Source organism: Brassica rapa, chromosome A05, assembly GCF_000309985.2.
Source record: "Brassica rapa cultivar Chiifu-401-42 chromosome A05, CAAS_Brap_v3.01, whole genome shotgun sequence".
Classification (NCBI taxonomy): domain Eukaryota; kingdom Viridiplantae; phylum Streptophyta; class Magnoliopsida; order Brassicales; family Brassicaceae; genus Brassica; species Brassica rapa.
Window position 1 is genome coordinate 25,088,081 of NC_024799.2, and position 27,706 is coordinate 25,115,786.

Below are 27,706 nucleotides of genomic sequence, written 5' to 3' on the forward strand. Positions count from 1 at the left end.
ATATCTATAAAAAACCTTGAGAGTGGTGAATATGACAGTACAATGTATTTTATATATATGCTTCAAGTATTGAAAACAAAGTTAGGGTTTCCATCTGATTGTATTCAGAGATAATGGTAACACAATGAATTAACATTAATAAGCAAAAAAAAATCAGCTGGTCAGAAATAGATAAATCTGACAGCTTCTCTCTCTCTCTCTCTCTCTCTCTCTCTCTCTCTCTCTCTCTCTCTCTCTCTCTCTCTCTCTCTCTCTCTCTCTCTCTCTCTCTCTCTCTCTCTCTCTCTCTCTCTCTCTCTCTCTCTCTCTCTCTCTCTCTCTCTCTCTCTCTCTCTCTCTCTCTCTCTCTCTCTCTCTCTCTCTGCCGGCTTCATTTCATTCTGCTGTTACCTTGATCTGTCCATAGAGATTAGGGTCTGCTTCATAGTGTACAACATCTCCTTCATCGCTCACAAAATGATCTTCTTTAATACTTTTTGCTAAGATTCCCAGTAAATGTAATGGCAACGGTCCAGACTTATCAGGCTCCCTGTAATACTTCCCTAATACTGGTTTAGCTGCTTCTGTCTGCAAAGGAGAAACAAGCAACCAACAGACACATAGAGATAAGTTCTAAGCTTCTGTAGTAGCATGAACACACCAAAAATCAAACTTTCGTTTCAACTACTTACTGCTTCTACCAGATGATAATTTGGGATCTGAGGGACAAGATGATGTATCACATGAGTTCCAATGTCGTGATGGATGTTGTTGATCAATCCGTAGTCACGGTCCAATGTTGTAAGTCCTCCTCTCAAGTAACTCCATTCCTGTTTTCGAGAGAAACATGAGACTTTAGGCAACCTTAAAGAGAAAGATAGCATGGTGTTGTCTCCAAAGACCAGAGACTACCTTCCCACGGTACCAAGGGAGCTTATCTTCATGACCATGGTGATGCAGCAGATAAGTCACTAAGTCCAACCACATTACATTTATCTGTATTTGACATTAAAAACAACTATCAGCTAAGGCAAAGGAAACAATGCGCAAATTTCTTAATCCGAAACAGTAGAGTAACAGAGACGCATTACCCAGTAAGGAACTACATAACGCTTGAGCATTTGCATTGGATCCATCACAAAGTTGAGACAGACAAGTAGAGCAGCCATTGCAGTCCAACAAGCAGTAGAAGTAAGGACATCATTCCTCTTTTTAGGGAGGAAACAGTCGCTGTCTGGATGGTAATGATAACCCTTCTTCCCCAGACTTCAAGCACACTGAAACTGTGATATAACAAACTAAGTTCCACATATAAAGAGATGTCCAACTCTAATAGTACGAGGCCTTTTGGGATGGAAACCAAAAGTAAATCCATGCGGGCTTGCCAATTAGATCCAAAGTGGACAATATCGTACTAATCAGAGAATATAGAGTTGGACACGGGATTTAAGAATCCCAACAATTGGTATCAGAGCGGTTGATGAGAAATCTGCAAGAAAGACCGAAATACCCTTTGAATGATGAATGAGTGATGAATGGGTATCCTATGAGTTAGGAATGAGAGGTGTGTAGCAGATATCGAGTCAGAAGATCCTGGAAGTCAGTTGTGGGACACGAGATGAATGTGATCCTTAGTTTGAGGGGGAGAATGTGATATAACAAACTAAGTTCCACATTGGAGAATTAGACAATGAGAGTCTAATATATAAAGAGATGTCCAACTTTAATAGTACGAGACCTTTTGGGATGGAAACCAAAAGTAAATCCATGCGGACTTGCCAATTAGGTCCAAAGTGGACAATATCGTATTAATCAGAGAATATAGAGTTGGACACGGGATTTAAGAATCTCAACAGAAACAACATATGAAGGACATATGAGCTTTGTTTTTTACTTGATGTGTGTCAGCTTAAGCTATTAAGTAACAAACATAAGAGTTCGTTTACCAAGTAGAAAGGGTAAGCGAGCATGACAAGAGGCAGTGTAAATCTAAAGAATCCAGTCGGTTTGTCAGAAATAACTAACTCTTTTTATTCACTTCAAAATTATATTTCTACTTTATCATACCAAATTGTCATTTTTGTTTCTTTTCTCAATATGTATTATATAAATTCTGAATATGTGACCTAATCAAATTTGATTGTTTATATATATCAAGAAATGTTTAAAATAAATTTAAAAATAAATGAAATAAACTTTTTATTTATTAAATAAATAAAAAATAAAAAAGTTCGTTTTTTTGGTCAAACTAGATCCTTTTATATCGGAATTTGAAAAATTATGTTGCTTAAATTAGATATATTTCAATTTGTGATTTATCTATAAATGTACGTATCTATCCAAATTTTTAAAACACCATCATTCCATTATCTAAGATGAAAAACGCATTTAAACTTTTGCTTATTGGTTTCGTTATGCTCACGATTCTTCTATTAGGTTTATATATACATTTACAACTTTCTTAATATACTATATAATCATTCCAAAATAAATTTCATTTGATGATGTATTAGTTTATATACATATATAAATAGAATGTTAGTTATATAATATTGAGTTTAGTGATTTTTTAAGAATAATGAACGATTTAAAAGAAAATGTTTAGATGTTTAGTTCTTTTTACTATAAATAAATATACAGAAAACTTTCTAAACATATGTTTTACAAAAAAAACATCTTCTATTTTAAATATGAAAACTAAGGCTATGTTAATAACAGGAAAAACGGTGGTTGCTCGGAAAGGAAAAGGCCAATGTGTAAAACTTCATCAAAACACAGTGGCATGTATACACGTAGTCTGCCGCGCCTTCTGTCCAAGACATTATAACGAAGGGGTTGGTAGTTGCGTTGTTGTAAAAGATAGACCAACGGCATGCCAATGTAAATATAAATGCTTTTCTTTACCAAACTAAAACTAAAATAATATTGAAAATAATACTACGCATTTGTCAAAGAAAAGAAAAAGAATGTTAATAAAATTTTGCTGATGTTTTTAGCGTAATAAGGTGTAACTAGATTCTAGTCCGCACATCCGTGCGGATAACATTTCATTTATAGATATAAAATTTTATATTATTTTGTATATAGTAATTTATGATAATATATTGCTGTCATTTTAAAAATAACTTAATAGATGATATATAGTTCTAAATATTAAAATTTAACATATGTTAACAATTTTATTTTTTGTAAAAATTATTACTTAATTTATGAATAATAATCATTTTAAAATTTGAATGATATTTTAGTCACTTTAAACGGTGAATGATATTTTATTTATTCATCATAATTAAAGTATTTTTCAAAATATATTGGTTTACCAATTCAACATAATTTTAATATGTTTGCACAAAAAACATAATTTTAATATGTAATTCATTAATTACTTCTATTTTAATATAATGTAGAATGTACTTATAATATTTTAAAAATTAGCATATAATTTCATTATTTTGTTTATAATAAAAATTTAATTAAAATTAATGTATAATAATATTATACTACTAATTGCGAAATTAATAAGTGCGTTAATTAAAAGAATATTTAAATTTTTAAAAAGATTTTGTTAGATTTTTTTTCAATAGATTTTGTTATTCCTCAAACTAAAATTTAAATTTATAGTTAAAAGGGAAAATTTGGAAAAATGCCATAAAATGAGATTTTATTTTTAAAACTACACCATATCTTTAATTTTTTGAAAACTACAGTTATTTATAAGTGAAGTGACTAAATTAACCTTATTGAAAGTAGAAAATTTCAACAGTTAAATAAAAAAATAATAAAAATAAAAAAACGATTGATTTGGTATACAAGAAAATCGGAAATTTGGTATGATTTGTTTAGAAATTCTGGTTTTCGTAACTATCGAATCAGTGTAGTTCTTTTTTTCTTTTGTATCTGAAGAGGAAGACGTGCCAACATAATTTTGGAGTTTGATGTTTTTTGTTATAAACTTTAGACTCTTAGATACATTTGATAATCACCACAGTTTTCTTATTTCATCAAAATTTAGGGCCATATCGTAACAATAGCTTCATGTGCTTTGGAAATTAAGAGATTGCCTTCTATCTCCAGTTAATATATCAGTAGTTGTCAAAAGAACGAATGTGGTGTCAAAAAATTAGTCAAACTCTGACTCTATTTCTTTCTAAGATCATGGCGAAATGCAAAGATATCAATAGTAGTTTCTCAGATAGAATAGTTATTCACTCTGCTTCTTTGACAACTTTGGCTTTTCTTAATATAACACGAGTATACATAATTTGGAATACATATATAGCAAATAACATATCTTTTAATTTCTTCGCTAGGTTTTCTTATACCCAACTCTCGTAAAGTTCATGATTAAACAACAGGTTTTATAGTTCAAAAACACTTAATAACAAATACGATAATAGGGTTTTACGAATACTCTTTATATAAGATTGTGTTATACAGTTTTATAGTTACCCATATATATTTTGTATATATTCTAATTTGCTAAATTTGTTATATATTCAGTAAAATTATCACAAATAACAATCTCGAGTTTTTCACTCTTAAAATTTTTTGAATTTAAAATTCAAAAGGCCCAAATAGTCTTATAAGACATAACTAAGTGTAGTTTTCAAAATAATATTAAAACAGTATATTTTTCAAATTTACAATCTTAAATAGGGTAATTTACAAATTATCCCTAGTTAAAATGGATTGTTATTAATATTCTTATAATTATTTAGAAATTTTATAAATTAAATAAACTAATGTAAACAATAAAAAATTATTTGAATATATGGACCTAGACTTTTAGTATGACTATTTTGTAGTAGATAAAAATTGTATAATTATCTTTTAATAGAGAAGATATTTTAATATTTAATTCATATATTGCGTCTACTTTAATATAATACATACATAATTATAAAATTTATAAAAGGTTAGCATATAATTTTATTTTTCTTTGTTTTATAATAAAGTTGTATTTAAAATTAAGTATAATAATATTTTATTACTAATTACAAAATTATTTAATTTATTAGTTAAAAACAATATTTAAAAAATTTAGTTAGATTTTGTTAGATTTTTTCAACATATTTTAAATTTAATGTCTTTATAATTATTAAAATTTTAGAAATCTTATATATTCAATAGATTAATGTAAATAATTAATATATATGTAATCAAGGAAATAGACCTATTATGACTTTTTTGTGGTAGATAAAAATGGTACTTCTCTTTTAATAGAGAAGATATGTTACTGAATATAATCAACTATAGAAAATAGATGTTTTTATTGATGGTATCGAAGATGAATACAGGAGGTGCAAGACAACAATAGATTTTGAATGTTAATCAGAGTATAGTTTTGATATTATTGTAAGAGAATCCCTCTGGCTTATGTGTATGAATATGAATCATGTCTTATGTTAAACTCTCAAGTAGTATGATATGATGATGATCACACTAGCGTACTAATAATACATTCATTAACAAGTTTAGAAGTCTCTCATCATCGTTCACACCACCAACAAACAACACTTACAATTCCGATTAAAAGATATAGATATTTGACACCAAGAAGTGAAACAGCCAGCTCTTACAATAAACAACTACCTTTCGGAGGCACCGTTGCTTGAAAGCCTTGTTAAGTTCGAGGAAAGTTAAAATGACAACTGTTTGTAGACTAATCTAGCTTCTATAGCTGCAATAAATAGTTGATAGAAGCAAAGCAAGAACATCGTTACCAGCACTTTGTGGCTGATCAAGCTCAAAGATTCACTTAGCAACTTCTGGAGCAATCTTAGTAGTCCTATGTTTTTCACTACAACCACCCAAAAGCGAACCAACATGTACTACTACCATGAGGTTCCATAAAAGGAAGAAGAGCTCTGATGTATACTATTGCTTGTCAAAAGCAAATCTTCACTTTGATTGTGGAAATAGTCTATGACTGTAGTTACATGTTCACCGCATGAATGAAATTATAAATGAAACTAACCTTAAAATACAAAACCAACCAAACTGAATAATGTTTGGTTTAATCACTCAAATCCAAAATATGTATAAGAACCTTGAGAATGGTGAATCTAATGACAATACAATGTATCTTACATATATATATATATATATAGCTTCAAGTATTGAAAACAAAGTTGGGGTTTCCATCTGATTGTATTCAGAGATAATGGTAACACAATGAATTGACATTAATAAGCAAAAAAAATCAGCTGGTCAGAAATAGATAAATCTGACAGCTTCATTTCACTCTGCTGTTACCTTGATCTCTCCATAGAGATTAGGGTCTGCTTCATAGTATACAACATCTCCTTCATCGCTCACAAAATGATCTTCTTTAATACTTTTTGCTAAGATTCCCAGTAAATGTAATGGCAAAGGTCCAGACTTATCAGGCTCCCTATAATACTTCCCTAATACTGGTTTAGCTGCTTCTGTCTGCAGAAGGAGAAACAGAGCAACCAACAGACACACAGAGATAAGTTCTAAGCTTCTGTAGTAGCATGAACACACCAAAAATCAAACTTTCGTTTCAACTACTTACTGCTTCTACTAGATGATAATGTGGGATCTGAGGGAAAAGATGATGTATCACATGAGTTCCAATGTCGTGATGGATGTTGTTGATCAATCCGTAGTCCCGGTCCAATGTTGTAAGTCCTCCTCTCAAGTAACTCCATTCCTGTTTTCGAGATAAACATGAGACTTTAGGCAACCTTAAAGAGAAAGATAGCATGGTGTTGTCTCCAAAGGCCAGAGACTACCTTCCCACGGTACCAAGGGAGCTTATCTTCATGACCATGGTGATGCAGGTAAGTCACAAAGTCCAACCACATTACATTTATCTGTATTTTGACATAAAAAAAAAATTGTGGCGTCAGGCAAATAACATAATACGCAACAGGGGAGTAACAGAGGCGCATTACCCAGTAAGGAATGACATAAAGTTTGAGCATTTGCATTGGACCCATCACGAAGTTGAGACAGACAAGCAGAACAGCCATTGCAGTCCAACAAGCGGTAGAAGTGAGAACATCGTTTCTCTCTTTAGGAAGGAACAAGTCGCTGTCTGGATGGTAATGAGAACCCTTCTTCCCTGGACTTCTTGCCCACTGAAACATAATGAAGAAAACATGAGCCTTGTTTTTACACTTGATTTGTGTCAGCTTAAGCTATTAAAGTAACAAATAGATGAGTTTTTAATTACCAAGTAGAAAGGGTAAGCGAGCATCACGAGAGGCAATGTAAATCTAAAGAACCGAGTGGGTTTGTCCAAACTCTTGTAGATTTTCTCAGACATCTGCAGTCACAACAAACAGTGTATAAATAAATAAAAGAAACACCACATGACCTGTGTTAATAACTTACAGGATGCCAAGATTCATCGTTCTCAACATGTCCATGGTTCTGGTGGTGAGTTCTGTGGCTAATTCTCCTGCAGGTCAAATCAAAGTCTCATACTTTATAACATGAAGAAGACAAAAGACTCTGCAAGTAGTTTGTGAGAGAAAAGCAAAACTAACCAGCCATGGTAAGGGACTAGAATAGAGGAATGAAGAAGGTGACCCACCACACTGTTCAACCTCGGATCATTTGAGAAGCTTCCATGTCCACTGAAACCAAAAAAAAAAGTTGTTTTGTTTTGACAATTACAAAACTAACTACTAGTTGCCAACTAAGTTTTGTCCACAAGCAACATGATGATGATTTTGATTCAGTTGGTTCAAAATTGAAAAGTGGGTATCATCCAAAATTGACCAAATCACAAGGAATCAACAAAAAGATTGGATTTTTTTTTTTAAATATTTATTTACCAGTCATGGCCAAGAACAAAGAGAGCCCAGAACATGGTTCCTTGAGCAATCCAATAGAGAGGCCAAACAAGCCAATTGTTGAGGTAAGCAGCTCCAGCAGCTAGTGCGAACACGATGGCTACGTCTCTGACGACGTAACTCATAGACTTCCATGGATTCTTAACCCAGCAATGCTTAGGTATCGCCGCTCTGATGTCAGCTAGGTTGAACGGAGGAGGAGCGCCTGGGTCGAATCTCTGCGTTTTGGGTTCTTCCTCGATTGGAGGAGATGATGAGGAGTCGACTGTTAGAGGTGTGGTTACATTCAACGCCCAGTTTCGAGAGTTCAGACGAAACCGGGGAGAAGAAGGGGATTGTCTGAATTTGAAGGAGGTGGGTTTGTTGGTAGAGAGGGGAGTGGATCTGGGTCTGGCGTAGATTCTCGGGAGAGGTCTTATTCCACATTCTGATAAGACCAAGTTCGCCATTACCAGAACTCTCTCTCTCTCCCACAAGAAAAAAGACTCTTTTTTTCTCTCTCTCGTTTATTAAATGAGAGGTTAATAGAAAGAGAAGAGAGCAAGGAAGAGATAATGTAATGAGAGATTGGTTATATATATAATATATCTGTCCTCCTCCTCCACTTGAGCTAGAGAGAGAGAAAGGTGTAGACTTGTGCTTCTTGTTGCTTGTCGTCTCTCAGTTTATCTCTCTCTCTTGCTATTCTCTGGTTCACAAAGTGTTTTCCTTTCTGAGGTTGTGAGTTAGAATTACATTTATGCAAGTAGTATGTGTGCCTATATGCAACTAAATTCACAATTCTGTTTCGTGTGGGGAAGTTTTGGATTTTGACCACAATATTTTTATATGCTTATTATTCAACGCGTATTTAGTTGATGTTGTTGTTCTTTCTCTTTTCTTTTTACTTTTTTTTTTTTGTAGAGATGAAGTGGAAGAAAGAAAAACAATGAGGCATATGTTTCATGACCTACATTAAATATAACAAAAAATAATTATTCCTTTTGAGTTGAGGCACATTATTTAAATGACTCTAAATATTGTTAGAAGGGAAAAGTAAGGAGTTAGTGAAACCTTTTTCTGTTAACTCCCAAAGTAACCAACGGCGTAGAAGAGAGAGAAGAGAGAGAAAGGAGATCTCGGGTCCGGCGAACGGCCGGCGCGTGAGCGCGCGTGCCGACGCCGGAGCCCCCCTGTTTTTCATGCAAGATATCGTATTTGGATCTCTTCACCTTTTCTTCCGGCCTCCGCCTTGTCCGAGCTCTAGATAGCCTCCATCTGTGGAGTCTCTTTTTCGTGGAGGGAAGACGCGGTCGCCGGAGTTGAGAGTATGGTGAAGTAGATCGCAGTGGTTTAGTCTCGATTCCGGGAGGTGGAGGCTACGACAGCTCCGCCGACGCCGGCCTTAGTCGCCGAGAGGTGGAAGGTTCTTCAACTTCACCGTCTTTGGCTCAAGCTTCCGGAAGGTGGAGGCTCCTTCAGTCTCACGTCGCCGGCTCTAGGTTTTTTTTGGTGTTCTATGTTACTTAGATGGTGGTCACGTTCTTGGCTCGGGAGAGTTTCTCGGCATAGATATTAAAGAGGTTGTTGCTTCGCCGCTGGAGGAGATCTCATTAGAGAGATGAAACTCTCCGACATCGGTTCAAGAAGTTGAAGAAGGAAGTTGGTTACGGCGGAGGCTCGAAGGTATTATGGACTCTGGCGAAACGAGGGTTTATTTGGTCTGGAATGGCGGTTTGGTGAGGCGGAGATGGTCGGGTTGAGACGGAGGGGTGCGTGGTGTACTGACGGTGAAGATCTCCACACGCGTCTTCTCAAGCCTCCTCGATGCATACGTAGCCAAGCCGGGTGGTTTACTTTGGGTCCTGGTGTTTGCGGTGTTGCAGCTCCGGCGACGGTTTTTCGAGATGGGGGTGGTCAAGTCGAAGCGGAAGTGACGCGTGTCGCAGTGATGTGAGCTTATCCATCCACGCGGTCGGCTCCTTGACGCGCGGCCTCACCGAAATCGGTCGGGCCTGTAACTTTGATTAGTGGCCCTTACGGTTTGGGTTTTTGTGTTGTTTTTTTTTGTTTGGTTGTGTTGGGCCTCGGGCTTTTGTTGGTTTTTCAACCTTTTATTAATATTAAAATAACTTGACGGAAAAAAAAAAAAAAAGTAAGGAGTTTTTTTCGGCGAATAAGCCATCTTTTGATAATTTGAGTCAACTACGTTTCTTTGTTTCATATGTTTACACCAATTTCTGCTTTTATTTTGATGGAGACTCGCAGTAATGTCAATAGTAGTCACTGTAGTCAGAACACCTAAAGTGGATTTTGATTTCATTTTGGTGATCGTTGTTTTTTTGATTTAGATACTTTGAGCTGAGTTTTCTGTAAAATTAAAAACTATATTATTAGTATAGCTAGAATTTTTTTATTGGAAGTGCTCTAGGAAAACGTTTTGATGGTTGCCGAATGAGAATCAGTGATTGGTTCTATATGACTATATTGCGTTATTTGCTTTTGTGGACGATACTTGTTTCCATGAGGGTGATAATGTAAGGATTCAAGGATGGTGTTTACATAAACTTGTGTTTGGTTCCATTGGCAAAGTCATGTCATTCTAAATATTATATCATATAGCAAGTTAGCAACCCTTTGGGTGAATGATAAATTGATACAATAGTTTACTTGTCCCCATTTCTGTTCACTGAGTTGTCACTCCTTGCAACAAGTAAAACTAATTATGTCTGAAGTTTCTTCTTTGAGCTACTTTTAAACTTGTTAGTGACTATATAGATCATTAGTTATGTTGGATACATAAAAATGAAAATCATCATCATATACTTGAGAGTATGAACCATAAGCCAAGTCTTCCACAGATCTTTGATTTAAATGTCTCCGGCATACTTCCCTCACAAACAAATAGCACTTCCCTCACAAACAAATAGGCTTACGTTTTTCTTTTATATGCCAATATTGTTGTTGGGCCTTACCCCCCGCCCTTTTCTTCTTTCTTTTGTTGGGTTTTACAGTAATGATCGTTAAGAACCAATATGACACTACTTATTGGCAAGACGCAAGTAATTCACAAAAACGAAACCAAATACTATTTCAGATTCCACACGATGATCTTCGAAGTTTGGAGATGTTTGATTTTCGATCAGACCCCATCTTCATCCTTAAGATCAGACGACATCATTTCCCCTGGATCAGACAACGTCTTCTCCCTTTAGTTCAGAACAAGCCTTATCCCCTAGATCAGACAACATCTTTACTCCCTCTGGAAGAGAGGACATCTTTTTCTTTAGATCAGACCACATCTTTACTACCTTAAAGTCAGACCACATCTTTTCCCTTAGATCTTCAGGTCCCCATGGTACCAAAAAGACTCCCTCACAAGCTGAAAATAATAAGCACACACGAGATGGTGAAGGTTAAATAATATCAATTGTTACAATGTCATTCAATTTTTTTTTTTTGTCCTGTGTAACTTTTGCCGCTTCTTCTCAAGATCTTATACCCAGCTTTTTTTTTTTGTACAATATAACCTTTCGTTTATACAAAAATAAAAAAAAAATCACACAGCTGATTTAATTTATTTGATTCCTTGATGCAAAACTAAGTGAACTGAATCTTGCACACTCTCCATACCTACGCAACACCCTAGAAGGGTTCCTGTGACTCGAATTAGGGTATCTACCATTCCTGCTCCCTTGACTCTACAATCTCAAATGACCAAAAATAAGCAAAAATGGTTTTGTTCTTGCTCGGATGAATGCATCGAAACCCTACACTCGTGATCGAGTTTAATAATTTCATGCGAAAATCAGATAACGTTACCGTAGCTGCTACGGTATGAAGAGAAGTTGCGGCCGTAATACGAGCACTGTATATTTTTAGGATCGTCGATCTACCTGAGGACTGACTGATCACAGATTGTTCGTCGGCATGATCGGAAGCTAGGGTTTGTCTTTTTATCCTTATACTATTTGTCCCTAGCTCGGCAAAGACGTGTCTCAGAAGATGAAACTGCATGATCGGAAACGATCACTATGATTTTTGTGATTTCTCCCTTCAAAAGACCCGCGGAAAGTTTTATGGGCTTCTTAATGGGCTTTTTATTCGTTGATATAATAGGGCCACACTCCGAGTAACTGATATGCTTTTCGATCGACTTTTGACTTTATTCTACTTTCCACGTACATATATATACGCATAATATTCTCAGAACCCGACCCATTGGTTGACTCGGATCAAGATCGACCCGATCCGACCCGGTTAAAAGCACGTCGTCTCCTTTGGTTCGCCCCTTATATTCGACGAGTGAGTTCGATTGGATCGCTGTTTGTCATTTCTCACTACCTTAAGGAAAAAAAAAAGGTGCGTCTCTCTCTCACCTTTACCGCTCACTTACCTCTCAGATCTGACATCGATTTTCCAAATCTTCTCCAGGTACTCTCTCTCCTGGCCGTTGACGGTCCCGTCCCGGCCGTGGATCTGATTTCGCCGCGATCTGAGGTCAAGCATGGCGGCAGCTAACGCCCCCATCACGATGAAGGAGGTCCTAACGGTGAGTCCCGCCTCCATTTTTAGTAACATATGCTGGAATCGAGCTTAGATTTTGGACGATTAACATGTTTCTGTAGTTGCAATCTCTGATGACTGTTTCGAATTTCGCGATCGATCGTTTCGGATTGTATCGAGCTCAGATCTGTGTTACGTCAATGTATCGAGCCTGGATTGTGCTGATTCACTCGGATCTAGTAACTAAGTACGCTTTGTTTGATATTTTTTTAACAGCTTCCGAGCATTGGGATCAATCAGCAGTTCATCACGTTTACGAATGTTACTATGGAGTCTGACAAGTACATATGTGTACGAGAGACGGCGCCTCAGAACAGCGTTGTGATTATTGATATGAATATGCCGATGCAGCCTCTAAGGAGACCTATTACTGCTGATTCTGCTCTTATGAACCCGAACTCGAGGATTCTTGCCTTGAAAGGTATTTTGACCGTTTCCTTGCGTTACTAAACCTTGTACCTAGAGAATAGCTTCCTTTTGAAGTTTTTTTTTTCTTGGGATTATCATTGATAGCTCCTACGCTTTGTTAGCTTTTGGTTTATTTTAATTTTTTGCTCTCAATAAAACCCGCGTGATCATAAAAGTTTAAATCCGTAAGTGCCCGTTGTGATGCATCATTTGATAGAAAACCTATTTAAAGCAGTCATATTTTCGGTCCTATTCTCATGTTCCAATAGTATGGGTAATGGAGACTTCAGTAATCAGTGTAGAGGTCTATGTTTCTGAGATGTGCTATTGTTCAAATTAGGTGTGTAGTGGATGTTTCGTTACATTAGCTATTACTTATTTCTTCCTTTGTTGCTCACTTTTTTCCTTAATTTGTTTATAGCTCAAGTGCCAGGAACTACTCAGGATCATCTGCAGATATTTAACATCGAAGCAAAAGCGAAGTTGAAATCACATCAGATGCCTGAGCAGGTGAGCATTGAAACAAACTCTTTGTTAGTCGATTATCTTTCATGCTGTGCCCCTTTATTAGACTCTGATTTTATTGGTTCTGGGATTTTTTGTTTGGATATTAACCACCCATGTTTTATAGGTTTCTTTTTGGAAATGGATTACACCAAAGATGTTGGGGCTGGTTACACAAACTTCCGTGTATCATTGGTCGATTGAAGGTTTTATATCTTTAACTTACTGTCATCTTCTGCATATCATGTTTATGTTGTTTCTAATTTTGCTCCAATATTTCCAGGTGATTCTGAGCCTGTTAAGATGTTTGATAGAACGGCCAATTTGGCAAACAATCAAATTATTAACTATAAGTGCTCTCCTAATGAGAAGTGGTTGGTGTTGATTGGAATTGCCCCTGGCTCTCCTGAGGTAGGTTTACTGCGACACATATTAGGTTGGATGAAGACATTATAATGGCCGGCATCGTATATATTCTTGACTGGAGCTTTCCATTTTTATTTTCTGTAGAGACCACAACTGGTGAAAGGGAATATGCAGCTTTTCTCTGTTGATCAACAGCGGAGTCAGGCCCTTGAAGCACATGCTGCTTCATTTGCCCAGTTTAAGGTGAACTATGCGGTTCTTTTGTGTTTTCATTCCGTGGTCTGATCTTGAATTGTAGTATAACAAGCATCATTATTAACGATAGGTCCTTGGGAATGAGAATCCTTCTATTCTTATATCCTTTGCGAGCAAGAGCTTTAACGCTGGACAGATAACATCAAAATTGCATGTCATTGAGCTTGGCGCCCAACCAGGTTAGCTTCCTCAGCTGCTCTATATTTTAATGGTTGTTAGCCTATTTGGCAAATTGTTGTCTGATCATTAACATTGGGCAAATTTTTTTTGCAGGAAAACCATCATTTTCCAAGAAGCAGGCAGATCTCTTCTTCCCCCCAGATTTTGCTGATGATTTTCCTGTAGCCATGCAGGTTTGTAGTTGCATTAGAAGTTCAGTAACTTCAGTGAGTTTCCGGTGAATGTTTTATGACACCCTTTTCTCTCCTTTTCGGACAGGTCTCTCACAAATTTAACTTGATATACGTCATCACCAAGCTTGGCCTGTTGTTCGTATACGATTTAGAGACGGCTTCTGCCATCTACAGAAATCGGATAAGCCCAGACCCAATCTTCTTGACTTCTGAAGCTTCTTCAGTTGGGGGTTTCTATGCCATTAATAGGCGAGGACAAGTTCTCCTGGCTACAGTAAATGAGGCTACGATAATACCTTTTATCAGCGGTCAAGTATGTTTACCTTTTCCAGTGTTTTCTCGATACAATTTATCTATTTCTTCATAACATGTTAACAACTCTATGATTTTGTATAACAGTTGAACAATTTGGAACTTGCTGTCAATCTGGCTAAAAGAGGAAACCTCCCTGGTGCAGAAAATCTGGTATGTGATGTTTACCTTGGTGCAGATATGTGAATCTGTTCTGTTGCTGAAGTAATTAAAGTTAACGGAAGCCAGCTGGACGGAAAGAGAGTCATCCGTTTGTGTTAGATTTCTCATAGTCAGTTTGAATGTTGCAGGTTGTCCAGCGGTTCCAAGAGTTATTTGCTCAAACTAAGTACAAGGAGGCTGCTGAGCTTGCTGCTGAATCTCCTCAGGGGATTCTACGGACACCTGATACGGTGGCTAAATTCCAGGTATTTGCTCCATATTTAAACAAGTAATCCTCTGCGGACATGCTAACTGATGTTAGATGTAGGTAGCGCCAATCTAAAACTACAACATCGCACTATTCAATTTTGCAGAGTGTTCCAGTGCAAGCAGGGCAAACTCCTCCGTTGTTACAGTATTTTGGGACCCTTTTGACTAGAGGGAAGCTCAATTCATATGAGTCATTGGAACTATCTCGTCTTGTTGTGAATCAAAACAAGAAGAACCTCTTGGAAAACTGGTTGGCAGAGGATAAATTAGAATGCAGTGAAGAGCTTGGAGACCTTGTCAAGGTAATCATAAAGTTTATCATTGTCCTTCATTGTCTCCTTTAGCATCTTGTAACGATAATCTATTCTGTTCCAGACTGTAGATAATGACCTTGCTCTGAAAATATACATCAAAGCTCGAGCTACTCCAAAAGTTGTAGCAGCTTTTGCAGAGCGAAGGGAGTTTGACAAAATACTGATTTACTCAAAGCAGGTAAGCTATAAGTTTAAATGTTTTCCGCTCCCATGTAATGGTTACCCAGAAGTTAATTGTACTAATAATGTACTATTGTTTTGTATTGTGAATTTAGGTTGGGTACACACCTGATTACATGTTTCTTTTGCAAACCATACTCCGTACGGATCCCCAGGTTAGTATGGTGCATTTTTAAACTTGCAACATCTTAACCCTTGAAAAACAGGTTTACTGGATGCTTTCTGCGTACGCTCAAGAAGAGTCATGAAGAAGTAACTTCGATTGATTACTTTTTAACCTGATGTTGTTTATTGTGCAGGGAGCAGTAAATTTTGCTTTAATGATGTCCCAAATGGAAGGAGGCTGTCCAGTTGACTACAATACCATCACTGATCTTTTCCTTCAGGTCGGTAAATATGTTTAAATAGTGTATACAACAATATATATAGCTCATTACAAGAGAATTATCATGTATTAATTTACTTGTGCATATACAGAGAAACCTGATCCGTGAAGCGACTGCTTTCCTTCTGGATGTTCTGAAGCCAAATTTACCTGAGCATGCTTTTCTGCAAACTAAGGTTGAAAAGAGTTGCCACATTGTATCTGGCTGTGGTTTTCCTATTCATATTCCTTTCTCAGAGCTTTATTCCACTGTCAACTTAGGTTCTGGAGATCAATTTGGTAACCTTTCCCAATGTGGCTGATGCAATTTTAGCAAATGGGATGTTTAGCCACTATGACCGGCCTCGTGTTGCTCAGCTTTGTGAAAAGGCTGGACTTTATATCCAATCTTTAAAGGTTGTTGCTCGATGTTTACTTTTTTTTTTGGCTGGCCTAATAGATGTATTATGTTTTATCCCTAACTTCTTTTCCCTTTGCTTTGTGCAGCATTACTCGGAGTTACCTGATATTAAACGTGTAATTGTGAACACACATGCTATTGAGCCCCAGGTAATACCTCTGAACTAATATTTGGTTGCTAAACTCCTAATGGTCGAGTTGTTGAACATATCTCTGCTCAAAATGCAGGCTCTTGTCGAATTTTTTGGCACTCTTTCTAGCGAGTGGGCTATGGAGTGCATGAAGGATCTTTTGCTGGTCAACCTGAGAGGCAACCTTCAGATAATAGTTCAGGTAAGTGATGTGCTATTGTATTATATGAAGTTTGTATTCTTTAATATGACACTGACATATCCATATCATTGCAGGCTTGCAAGGAGTACTGCGAGCAACTTGGTGTTGATTCATGCATTAAACTCTTTGAGCAGTTCAAGTCTTATGAAGGGCTATACTTTTTCCTAGGTTCATATTTGAGTATGAGGTGATTTATCAGATACTATCATTCATGTTTATAAGCAAAATCCTTGTGTTTGTATTATGATGATAATGTTCTCTTTCTGTGCGATAGTGAGGATCCTGAAATTCACTTCAAGTACATTGAAGCAGCTGCCAAGACGGGTCAAATTAAGGAAGTTGAGCGTGTAACTAGAGAGTCTAACTTTTATGATGCTGAAAAGACGAAGAACTTTTTGATGGAAGCTAAGCTTCCTGATGCCAGACCTTTGATAAATGTCTGCGACCGTTTTGGCTTTGTGCCTGATCTTACTCATTACCTGTACACAAACAACATGCTTCGTTACATCGAAGGTTACGTGCAGAAGGTATGGAGTTTCTTGAGATTACTGTTAATGTGTCATGTGTGGGAGTTTTGCATTTTAGGCATTATAATCATAATGTGATTCTTTGCGCAGGTGAACCCTGGGAATGCTCCCCTGGTTGTGGGGCAGTTGCTTGATGACGAATGCCCAGAAGATTTCATAAAAGGCCTCATTCTTTCTGTTCGTTCATTGCTTCCTGTTGAGCCCCTTGTCGACGAATGCGAGAAAAGGTGTCAATCTCTTTAGTCATCTTGGTTTCCCATCATATGCCCCTCTGTTTTTAAAGCTAATATGTATGTCTTTTCAGAAATCGACTCCGTCTCCTCACTCAGTTCTTGGAGCATCTAGTTAGTGAGGGAAGCCAAGATGTGCATGTCCATAATGCCTTGGGTAAAATTATCATAGACAGTAACAACAACCCTGAGCATTTCCTGACCACCAACCCTTACTACGACTCTAAGGTTGTGGGTAAGTACTGTGAAAAACGTGATCCCACCCTGGCTGTTGTGGCATACAGAAGAGGACAATGTGATGAGGAGCTCATCAATGTCACCAACAAGAACTCTTTGTTCAAGTTACAAGCCAGGTATTGGATTACTACTAACCAAACTTCTTACTTATTCAACAGTGGGTCGTCTGTAGTTAGCTTATGCACGGATTTTCAACTGCAGGTATGTAGTGGAGAGGATGGATGGTGACCTCTGGGATAAGGTTCTTCTGGAAGAAAATGAGTATAGAAGACAACTTATTGACCAAGTTGTGTCTACTGCTTTACCTGAAAGCAAGAGCCCAGAGCAAGTTTCTGCAGCTGTTAAAGCATTCATGACTGCTGATCTGCCACACGAGCTTATCGAGCTTCTTGAAAAGATTGTGCTTCAAAATTCTGCCTTCAGCGGAAACTTCAATCTGCAAAATCTGCTTATACTGACAGCTATCAAGGCAGATCCGTCTAGAGTTATGGATTACATTAACAGGCTGGATAACTTTGATGGTCCGGCTGTTGGAGATGTGGCGGTTGATGCCCAATTATATGAAGAAGCGTTTGCAATTTTTAAGAAGTTTAACTTAAATGTTCAGGCTGTCAACGTATTGCTGGACAACGTCAGAAGCATTGAGCGTGCTGTTGAGTTTGCTTTCCGGGTCGAAGAAGATTCTGTTTGGAGCCAAGTCGCCAAAGCTCAACTCAGGGATGGGCTAGTCAGTGATGCAATTGAGTCTTTTATTCGAGCTGATGATGCCACTCATTTCTTGGAGGTCATACGTGCTACTGAAGATGCTAATGTCTATGATGACTTGGTCAAATACCTTCTTATGGTTAGACAGAAGGTGAAGGAACCCAAGGTTGATAGTGAACTCATATATGCTTATGCAAAGATTGAAAGGTTGGGTGAGATAGAGGAGTTTATTCTGATGCCGAACGTTGCTAACCTACAACAAGTGGGCGATCGCCTTTATGATGAAGCTTTGTATGAGGCTGCAAAAATAATCTATGCGTTCATATCGAACTGGGGCAAGTTAGCCGTCACACTTGTGAAGTTGCAGCAGTTCCAAGGTGCTGTTGATGCTGCAAGGAAAGCGAACAGTGCAAAGACTTGGAAGGAAGTCTGCTTTGCTTGTGTTGATGCAGAAGAATTCCGATTGGCTCAAATATGTGGACTTAACATTATCATACAGGTGAACAAAGACCTGATCTTGATGAAAGTTTTCTTCACTTTTGCATGATTTTATTATCCACGGGTTAATCTTTTTTATCCTTTAACAGGTGGATGACCTGGAAGAAGTCAGCGAGTACTACCAGAACAGAGGATGCTTCAATGAATTAATCTCACTTATGGAGAGTGGACTTGGTCTGGAACGGGCTCACATGGGGATCTTCACCGAGTTGGGTGTACTGTACGCCAGATATCGTTATGAGAAGCTTATGGAACACATCAAGCTGTTCTCGACTCGTCTCAATATTCCCAAGCTTATCCGCGCCTGTGATGAGCAACAGCATTGGCAGGAACTTACCTATCTGTACATTCAATATGATGAGTTTGATAATGCTGCAACTACTGTCATGAACCATTCTCCTGAAGCGTGGGAGCACATGCAATTCAAAGACATTGTCGCCAAGGTTGCAAATGTCGAGCTTTACTACAAGGCCGTTCACTTCTACTTGCAAGAGCACCCTGATATAATCAACGATCTTCTCAATGTGCTTGCTCTGCGGTTAGATCACACACGTGTGGTGGATATTATGCGCAAGGTTCGAGGCTGACCCTTGATTTTTTTTTTGCCCCTTGAAGCTTATTATCAGCAGTGGCTTAATAATGATTGATTTCTGATGATATTTTTCTTCCTGATCTCAGGCTGGTCAGCTGCGCCTTATCAAGCCCTATATGGTTGCAGTTCAGAGCAATAATGTTTCCGCTGTGAATGAAGCTCTGAATGAGATATACGTAGAAGAAGAAGACTATGATAGGTTGCGTGAATCTATTGATTTGCATGACAGCTTTGACCAGATAGGCCTCGCTCAGAAGGTAAGAGTTTTAAGTCTACCTTTCGTGATAACGTTTTATATCTTCGCTTATATATATACTCATTAATCTTTATATCTTCGAAGATTGAGAAACACGAGCTTGTTGAAATGAGACGTGTGGCTGCGTATATCTACAAGAAAGCTGGTAGATGGAAGCAATCAATTGCATTGTCGAAGAAAGATAACATGTACAAGGACTGTATGGAAACTGCTTCACAATCCGGCGACCATGACCTTGCAGAACAACTTCTGGTTTACTTCATTGAACAGGTATTTATAATATGTATTTCAAGCATGAGTACATCAACAGCCATTTATTTATGAGAAAATTGGCTAAAAGAGAAGATGAAATTAAGAATCTTTTTTGGGGTTTTTTTCTGTACAGGGGAAGAAGGAATGTTTTGCCACATGTCTCTTTGTCTGCTATGACTTAATCCGACCAGATGTTGCTCTGGAACATGCTTGGATCAACAATATGCTCGACTTTGCCTTCCCGTATCTCCTCCAGGTGACTTATCCTCCAAATTACTCAAAACGATATAGTAACCATGTAAACGCTATATATAATCACTCTCTTTCTCCCTTTTCTTTTATGGCAGTTTATCCGAGAGTACTCTGGCAAAGTGGACGAACTAATCAAGGACAAGCTAGAGGCACAGAAAGAAGTGAAGGCCAAAGAGCAGGAAGAGAAGGATGTCATGTCCCAACAGGTACTACTCTTTTCAGCTTACACTCATACACCATATCCCAAAACTGCTAAAAGGATATATAAGTCGAAAAACACACTTACACGTCTTGATTTTGTAATGAAAACAGAACATGTACGCCCAGTTATTGCCACTGGCTCTACCTGCCCCACCGATGCCAGGAATGGGAGGAGGTCCAGGGATGGGAGGCGGTTACGGTCCGCCACCACAGATGGGAGGAATGCCTGGAATGCCTCCAATGCCACCATATGGAATGCCACCGATGGGCGGCTACTAAGACTATCGAAAACAAAAACTCATCTCTACCACAGTGGTATTCGTCTGCGTCTACTACAGAACTGTGACCGTTACTCGTACGGAATGTTTCCTTTTTTCTCTGATTTTATAGGGGTGTGGATAATAATCTCGTTACACTTCCGTTTGTAATAATATTCTTTGGGGTCTTTAGAAGAGTCATTTTTGGTTGAAGGCTATTTTACTACATTTAATACATTTGAGTTTTGTGAATTTTTTGTTTGTTTGTCTCGACTTGATTTGTCTTGTTGGTGTGCCTTTGATCAACAAAAAAAAAGATTGAACTAAATTAGTTCAAAAAAGCAGTCAACAATTTGATTTTATATGGCTCAGGCTCTCACCCCAATCTTTAGCTAGGTGCGACCACTAATCTACTACTGGACTTTATATTCCCATTTTCAGCATCTGATAAGCAATCATCGTATAGGTCTCCCAGTCGAATCCAACTTACGAGCGTCTCAATGATCATTAAGCATATTGTTTAATTTCATCTGGCTCCTACTGCGTCTTTCTTGGGCCTATCGATCCTTGTTTTTAACCAAATTAAAGCCCATAAATAAAGCCTCTTGAAGATTATAACTTGTTGCCAAACCTCTTGGGTACTAGTTACTAACTCAGACTTCTATTTTCTCAACTTTTAAAATATCTGCACAACAAAGATCTTAATCATACAAATTAAAAAAATATCTGCAGAAGAAGTGATAAAAAAACTTCACAATCACATGATATAGACATTTACATAATAATCTTTTGTTTTTCAAATAAACTATAACCATTGCTATTCCTGTCTGTCTGTGTTTCTAAAATATCTTTACTCAACCCCATGACAAAAACAAAACCACAAATATCTTAAAATCACTATCACTCAACACGTTGTCGTTTCAGTCCCATGCACTGGCAACGACACGGACGAGTCGACTCTGATCGAGACTCGGCACAGCGGACAACTCGACTCGGTCATAAGCCACCGGTCCACACATTCGCAGTGGTAACAGTGGCGACAGAGCGGAAGCACTTTCATCTTCTCTCCTTCTTCTAAACCACCGAGGCATATACAACACTCCCTCTCTTCCTCCTCCGCTTCTCTCCGGCACAGCACCACCGGCAAACTCCGAATCTCCGTCGGGTCAAGACCTCCGCTGACGTACGGCGTAAACGGAGGAGACGGCGCGTGGAAGTCGGTGAGATCGCGAACGAGGCAGCTCCGGTGGATGTAGAGAGTGAGTAACGCGAAGAAGAGGACGACGGAGAATAAAGCCACGACGAAGAAAACTGTCCGACCGTGAATCTTGAAGTTCCGGTCGTCGTACTGGTTCTCGTGCCAGTACAGAAGCATAGAGGCTCTTGGAGACGGTGATGATGACGTCATTTCTCTGGTGGTGATTGATGGTGTTTATTGGTCGTTTTATTTTGTAGATGCACAATGGGTACTGTGTATATATGCAACTTAATGTTAGTCACGTGATTGTTTGCATTTAAATATTAACCAGTGTTAACAGTTTCCGCAAGTCGTCAAGTTTGGAGGAAAGTGGGCTTTAAAAATTGTTTATTAGGTTCTTAAAGTGCTTTGGGAACTAAATTGATTAGACTAATTGTAGGCGCCAAGCACGTTTATGTTTTCTCAGTTGTCAAATGGTATCAACGTACCAGTATAGTTGAATTACTCATGACAGAAAATATATATACTAGCTAAGCTTTTATCATCAGTCTAAAAGGAGATTCTAATTAACGTACACCATCTCATCTTCTTTAATTAGTTCTTTACCTATTAGAGTGCTTTGGGACTAAATTAATTAGATAACTGTAGGCGCCAAGCACGTTTATGTTTCTGAGTCAATTTGCTCATAATACAAAAAGAACATGGATATTAACAATCTGCCTATAACAGTAAATTATAACAGTAAACTTTGGTGTCTAGCAATCAAAGTACCATTATATAGGATTTAGGATATTCACCTAATTAGCAAGAAAGTTTTGTGTATAGGGTGCAATTTCTCTTCAGTTTTCAAATGGTGTAGCAACATACCAGGATAGTCAAATTACTTATGACAGAAAATATATATACTAGCTAAGCTTTTATTATCATGCTAAAAGGAGATTCTAATTAATGTACACCATCTCATCTTCTTTTGTTCTTTTTACCTATAGAGCTATACTTGATCTTGAGCACATATTTGATGTTTTGAACTAGTGCAATTACTTGTAGTACTAGTAGTTGGAATGAAGGATGTGGTTGAAATAAATGTAACGTGATATGACGTCTTCAAGAATCAGTTTGAAGATTCAAGAGAAATGATATATTGATCATAATCCTGATGATCCTTTGGATTCTTCTTAGCTACACTACACCGTCCTGGAAGCCATTTTGTTTGTTTGTTTGTTTGCCTTATATTACTATAGGAGTGATTACATTACTACTAGAGATTCGTATCCAAAGAGTGTCAAATTTTCCTCGTAAAGTCCTATAAACTCTATTGATGTATATGGATTGGATGGGTTAGCAACAATGATTAATAACCATAAAACCCCACTCCAATAAAAACGATTTGCAAACTAATAAACGTTTCAACTAACACCACTTCTATTCTATGAGTAGTGATTAGGCATGGAGTGGCATATTAATTGGTGTGAGATAGCAAAAAGACATATAGACAAGACACGGCACGAAACATACACACTATATAGTCTATGATAGACCTAACACGTTTTTGGATGATCTCTCTTTACCTTTACCTAACTATTAGCCCACTCACCTCTTTCCTTTAACTATATCCCACCATCTTAAATTTTTCCAATTCCAAACTCTCATACGTCCATCGTTACTACATCCTAACGTACATGACCCCTCCACATGAATACCCAAAGTTTCTTATTATGTTACTATAACATTGGGCGGACGTACTTACTACGGTACGGGGTCATGAGCCCTACCGATGTCAAATGGGTGGGTTGTACATGGGTGCCCCCCTGTCCAAATTATTATGGGTTAATATGGACATATCCATAATAGACCAAAATTAAATGGATTTAAATGAACAAACGCGATTGGGTTCATGGGCAATGGTCCATTGGGTAGTCCAAATAACTAAAATATCTAGGTTTAGAAAATAGGGAGAAAAAATACAGTTTTAATTTGTATTACCAAAATCATAAAATCGAGTTTTTTGTTAAAACTAAAAAATCACATTTTCCTGTAAAAATTGTATTTTCTCCATTAAAACTATAAAATCGTGTTTTTCGTCAAAACTGCAAAAACGCAATTTTCCGTTAAAATTATTTTTTTTTGGTCAAAACCGTAAAATCACATTTTTCTGAAATCAAAAGTCATAATTTTCATCAGAATCACAAAAAGATTTAAAATCAATTTTTTTGTCAAAAATTCAAATTGCAAAATAATAAAGTTTAAGTCTATAATATATATGAAATTTAATATGTTTTCATCTTTTACAATAAAAATTAGGTTATTTATATTAAATGGACGTCTGAACTCAATAGACATCCCAACAAATTATGATCTTATATGATCTTATTTGGGTGTCGGCCAAAGATATCCAGCAAAAAAACACTTTTATATAGACATACCCAAATGGGTCCAACCTACCCATTTGACATCTCTACTCCCTTTTGATTTTTGTTTTTTTTTTCTTGTTGAATAACATTAATTAATTTGACTAACTATTGTTAGTTTACTGAAGAAAACTGAACAGAACATGTGCCCCAACAAAAAGTTTTTTTGCTGTTTTTAATGTTGTGTCCCCGATTAAAAATGTTTATAGATCCGCCCCTGATAGGTAGAGTTTTACAATGATAAATAGACTAATCCCATCCAGTTGATAACAGCAAACACAATCGAAACCCAAAACCGTCATTACGTAAATCACCCGTCTATGAGTTTAATTAAGGTACTTTAGTCATATCATTAGCACTTACTTAATTACGAACTAAACAAAGCTTTACAAAATGACCAATACTAGTGGGACCCAAGTTAGGACCAAACCGGGTTCGATGTATGAATTAGAGATTAGTTCGGTTAGAAAACGATAATCGCCGTTGCTGACGTCACCGCCGGTAATCAACCAATCATAAAATCCGATTTCTCTTCCTCCTATCCTTTATCCTAAGCCTCTCCTTCTCCTCCTCCTCCTCCTCCGCGCACGTTAGCCTCTCTCTCCCTCCCTCCTTCCTAATGGACACGACGCCGGAGACTCAATCGAAGAGCGGCGGCTCAAGCCGTCTCCCGCCGGGACGCGAGGACTGGTGGAGCGAGGACGCGACGGCGACGCTGATCGAAGCCTGGGGAGACCGATACGTCCACCTCAGCCGCGGAAACCTCCGGCAGAACGACTGGAAAGAAGTCGCCGACGCCGTCAATTCTCGCCACGGCAACAACGGCCGGCCGAAGACCGACGTCCAGTGCAAGAACCGGATCGACACGCTGAAGAAGAAGTACAAGACGGAGAAGGCGAAGCCTTCTCCGTCGTCTTGGTGCTTCTTCGACAAGCTCGACTTCCTCATCGGCCCCGTCGCGCTGAAGAAATCCACCGCCGCCGGTCCTGCCGGAGTTTTCAAATCGCCGTCGACGAAGGCTGGTTTGAAATTGAATCAGGCCGGATCTATTTCGAGTGGAAGCTCTCTTGACGACGATGACGATGACGATGATGATGACGTGGAGGGTGATTGGGGGTTTGTGGCGAGGAAGCATCGGAGAGTGGAGGATGAAGATCTATGTCCAGATCCGGGTGAAGGATCGTCGTGTAGGGAGCTAGCGAGAGCGATTCTGAAGCTAGGAGAGGTGTACGAGAGGATCGAGAGCGCGAAGCAGGGGATGATGATTGAGTTGGAGAAGCAGAGGATGGAAGCTGCCAAGGAGATTGAGTTACAACGTATGAACATGTTGATGGATATGCAGATGGAGCTTGAGAAGTCTAAGCTTGGCAAACGTAGAGCTGCTGCTTCAGGTTTTTTAAAAAAAAATATTGTGAATTATATATGGTAAAGTTTTAATTTTTAATGTGATGTTAAAGATTGAATCTTGAGATGGAACTTTGGTGCATTTACTCTAAATTATGTTTCTTAAGGTTATATTATAAGTTTACTGAAAACTTGAATTGTGCTTTGTTGATGTACAGGTAAGAAGTTGTAGTATTTAGATTGTGGAGAAGAAGCTATACTGTGTTGAAGCAAGGAGCAATGGTTGGATCTGAGAGCTCATATCAATTGGAGAAACTGTTATTATTCTTAATCCATAGGTTTCAAGTTAGATCAATGCTTTTTTTTTTTTTCTCTTCTCTAGCATTGTAAAATACATTGATAGCAATGCAGATTGGTGAAAGAAACTCTTGTAGTTATCTGACATATCAAGATGTACTTTTGTGAAGTATTAATGTTTGAGGGCTTTGTGTATTAATTTATGTGCAATTAGTCTTTTGCTTAATCAAGTTTTCAGGAATGGCTATACAAACTTAACATAGAATGAGCTCAAGGACAACAACAATACATCATTGATCAAACCCACCACAAGCTATTTGATTTGGCTTTTTGCTTATGTGATTTTGCATCAATCTAGAATCTCAAGGACAAGACTCTTGTGACACTCTGATGGACAAGAAGTGACACATCAGGTTGTATTATTGAAGCTTCTCAAAAGGAAAATCTCAGAACCATATCTATCAACGTTTCATGTTTGGTAAAATTGGGGGCTGACATTAGCATGTGCTCTCTTCTTTAGACCTGACTTACAATGAAGAAGCTCTGCATCTTAAAAACAAGAAACCTAACTTTACTCATCATGGCCTACCCGCTTGGTCCAAAACTGGTAAGGACAGTCCTCATCTACCTTAGTCTTCTCATTTTGCATTAAGATTTTGAATTTAATCTGAGCTTTTATACACAATGATGAAGTAAGCAAATGATTTTTCATATTAGGATTAATATTACATTAGTGAAGATAACTTATTAGCAAGTGAAATACATAGGATAAAAGAGATAAGAGAGGCCTATACAAAAGGAGGCTGTCCAATATCAAACAAGTAAGCATCAAGACCAGACCCATCAAGCAGCATCAAGTCACTATAAGGCACAAGATCAAGAAAAGCAGCAAGCTGAGAAGCATCATCAACCAATGGAGACACCAACAGGTGGCTGTTGTTGTTGTTGACACCACCAGCAGCATTATGGGCAAGTAGCCGATTGCGAGCAACGGCTATATCATGTTGAAGCTCAAGCATCTTCTTCTGCAGAGAAGCTATGGCTCCAATACAACCGTACACAGGATCCTTGAGACGAACGTCAGCTTCATAAGCCAAGGAGTTAACTGTTTCTTGTCTCTGCTCTTCAGGAACCTCGCTGAGTAGCTTACTGACGTTGCTGGCTCCAAAGACTTTATGGACTTTGGCGAAAGTTATCTGGTCGCTTGAGCGGAAATGAGGAGCGAAGATGCAAGTGGGCGTGCATCTTCTCTTCAAGAGCTTGCAGGCTGCACATGAGGAGCTTGATCTTGGTTCATGCCCTCTCATCTCAAACCTTCTTTTTGGGTGGTAAAATGTTAGGCTATGGTTGATTGTAAGGTTTATCTGGTGGTTCCCTTTATATATTATTGGATTCTTTATTAACATTTTTGTGTGTGTGGAGAAGAGTGTTGTTGTAGTAATTGAGAAGGGAACATAATGGGACAAGGCATGGGCCTATTCATCATTTTTGTGTTGGATTGATCTTTTCTTTTGCTAATTACATGATTGGCTCGTGGGTTTGAGTTCTAGCTCGTAGGTCATAAGTCACAATCATGTAGTAGTTTATCTTTGAGATTTTGGTATTGAGTATAATGTTGAAAAATCAAAGGATGACGTTATAGAGCAGAGAGAGAGCAACTGAAAGTAACTAATCAGTTGTTTGAGACTTTGGTTAGACGAAAAAGTCAATATAAAAATGAATATGATATAGATTTCATTCACATTGGTATTTATATCATGGACTATATAGAATGTGCATATTTAAGCGAATAAATCATAAGTTGCACATAGAATTTGGAGTGTGGAAATGGAGAAGACAAGACGTTTGACAAGATAAGTGAGGGAATGAGAAGCCCACCACC

The 27,706-nt window shown here is 37.8% G+C and overlaps 5 protein-coding genes and 1 long non-coding RNA gene across 11 annotated transcripts; 3 read left to right on the forward strand and 3 right to left on the reverse strand.

Annotated features, from left to right (window-relative positions):
• Positions 1-69: 69 nt before the first annotated feature.
• Positions 70-8,506, reverse strand: LOC103870371 (omega-3 fatty acid desaturase, chloroplastic). Of its 4 annotated transcripts, none has more exons than XM_033291964.1 (9): positions 7,788-8,506; positions 7,497-7,586; positions 7,342-7,408; positions 7,181-7,273; positions 6,900-7,085; positions 6,738-6,818; positions 672-809; positions 364-567; positions 70-205 (listed from the first exon to the last, which is right to left on the reverse strand). In XM_033291964.1, exons 1-8 carry the CDS (start codon positions 8,252-8,254, stop codon positions 376-378), a joined length of 1,314 nt encoding a protein of 437 aa, XP_033147855.1. In that variant the 5' UTR covers positions 8,255-8,506; the 3' UTR covers positions 70-205; positions 364-375. The 4 variants fall into 4 exon arrangements, with proteins under 4 accessions (XP_033147855.1, XP_033147853.1, XP_033147854.1 ...); XM_033291962.1 differs by lacking the exon at positions 672-809 and adding an exon at positions 6,518-6,655; XM_033291963.1 differs by lacking the exon at positions 70-205 and having other exon boundaries at positions 359-567.
• Positions 892-3,054, forward strand: LOC117134146. The gene is made up of 2 exons (XR_004458323.1): positions 892-2,415; positions 2,698-3,054. It is a non-coding gene; the product is annotated as an uncharacterized LOC117134146 (long non-coding RNA).
• A 3,603-nt stretch (positions 8,507-12,109) lies between the features above and the next one.
• On the forward strand, positions 12,110-20,845 carry LOC103870372 (clathrin heavy chain 1). Of its 2 annotated transcripts, XM_009148502.3 has the most exons (31): positions 12,110-12,146; positions 12,219-12,336; positions 12,567-12,771; positions 13,180-13,268; positions 13,390-13,468; positions 13,546-13,673; positions 13,773-13,871; positions 13,954-14,062; positions 14,157-14,236; positions 14,322-14,549; positions 14,636-14,701; positions 14,839-14,955; positions 15,064-15,261; positions 15,335-15,451; positions 15,549-15,608; positions 15,753-15,839; positions 15,931-16,014; positions 16,100-16,234; positions 16,325-16,387; positions 16,466-16,570; positions 16,645-16,757; positions 16,845-17,097; positions 17,188-17,324; positions 17,402-17,680; positions 17,766-18,768; positions 18,857-19,342; positions 19,446-19,616; positions 19,700-19,885; positions 20,001-20,123; positions 20,215-20,325; positions 20,432-20,845. In XM_009148502.3, exons 2-31 carry the CDS (start codon positions 12,292-12,294, stop codon positions 20,597-20,599), a joined length of 5,124 nt encoding a protein of 1,707 aa, XP_009146750.2. In that variant the 5' UTR covers positions 12,110-12,146; positions 12,219-12,291; the 3' UTR covers positions 20,600-20,845. The 2 variants fall into 2 exon arrangements, with proteins under 2 accessions (XP_009146750.2, XP_033147831.1); XM_033291940.1 differs by having other exon boundaries at positions 12,129-12,145; positions 12,217-12,336; positions 16,100-16,387.
• Positions 20,846-21,263: 418 nt separating this feature from the next.
• LOC103870373 (RING-H2 finger protein ATL66) lies at positions 21,264-23,962 on the reverse strand. The gene has a single exon (XM_033292018.1). The coding sequence runs from the start codon at positions 21,983-21,985 to the stop codon at positions 21,482-21,484; it is 504 nt and encodes a 167-aa protein (XP_033147909.1). The 5' UTR covers positions 21,986-23,962; the 3' UTR covers positions 21,264-21,481.
• A 699-nt stretch (positions 23,963-24,661) lies between these two features.
• Positions 24,662-26,023, forward strand: LOC103870374 (trihelix transcription factor ASIL2). Of its 2 annotated transcripts, none has more exons than XM_033291995.1 (2): positions 24,662-25,608; positions 25,746-26,023. In XM_033291995.1, exons 1-2 carry the CDS (start codon positions 24,803-24,805, stop codon positions 25,747-25,749), a joined length of 810 nt encoding a protein of 269 aa, XP_033147886.1. In that variant the 5' UTR covers positions 24,662-24,802; the 3' UTR covers positions 25,750-26,023. The 2 variants fall into 2 exon arrangements, with proteins under 2 accessions (XP_033147886.1, XP_009146752.1); XM_009148504.3 differs by having other exon boundaries at positions 24,669-25,574.
• A 489-nt stretch (positions 26,024-26,512) lies between these two features.
• On the reverse strand, positions 26,513-27,540 carry LOC103870376 (LOB domain-containing protein 21). The gene has a single exon (XM_009148506.3). The coding sequence runs from the start codon at positions 27,228-27,230 to the stop codon at positions 26,613-26,615; it is 618 nt and encodes a 205-aa protein (XP_009146754.1). The 5' UTR covers positions 27,231-27,540; the 3' UTR covers positions 26,513-26,612.
• Positions 27,541-27,706: the final 166 nt, after the last annotated feature.

What these genes read in the sequence shown, in the direction of transcription:
- LOC103870371 (XM_033291964.1), bottom strand. Translation starts at nt 8,254, where the DNA reads ATGGCGAACTTGGTCTTATCAGAATGTGGAATAAGACCTCTCCCGAGA. An exon ending in TTTGTTCTTGGCCATGACTG is followed by an intron (nt 7,587 to 7,787) that starts GTAAATAAATAT and finishes TTTTGGTTTCAG; the next exon opens with TGGACATGGAAGCTTCTCAA. An exon ending in TCCCTTGGTACCGTGGGAAG is followed by an intron (nt 810 to 6,737) that starts GTAGTCTCTGGC and finishes TCTCGAAAACAG; the next exon opens with GAATGGAGTTACTTGAGAGG.
- LOC103870372 (XM_033291940.1), top strand. Translation starts at nt 12,292, where the DNA reads ATGGCGGCAGCTAACGCCCCCATCACGATGAAGGAGGTCCTAACG. An exon ending in TCCCTGGTGCAGAAAATCTG is followed by an intron (nt 14,702 to 14,838) that starts GTATGTGATGTT and finishes TGAATGTTGCAG; the next exon opens with GTTGTCCAGCGGTTCCAAGA. An exon ending in CACATGCTATTGAGCCCCAG is followed by an intron (nt 16,388 to 16,465) that starts GTAATACCTCTG and finishes CTCAAAATGCAG; the next exon opens with GCTCTTGTCGAATTTTTTGG.
- LOC103870373 (XM_033292018.1), bottom strand. Translation starts at nt 21,985, where the DNA reads ATGACGTCATCATCACCGTCTCCAAGAGCCTCTATGCTTCTGTACTGG.
- LOC103870374 (XM_033291995.1), top strand. Translation starts at nt 24,803, where the DNA reads ATGGACACGACGCCGGAGACTCAATCGAAGAGCGGCGGCTCAAGCCGT.
- LOC103870376 (XM_009148506.3), bottom strand. Translation starts at nt 27,230, where the DNA reads ATGTTAATAAAGAATCCAATAATATATAAAGGGAACCACCAGATAAAC.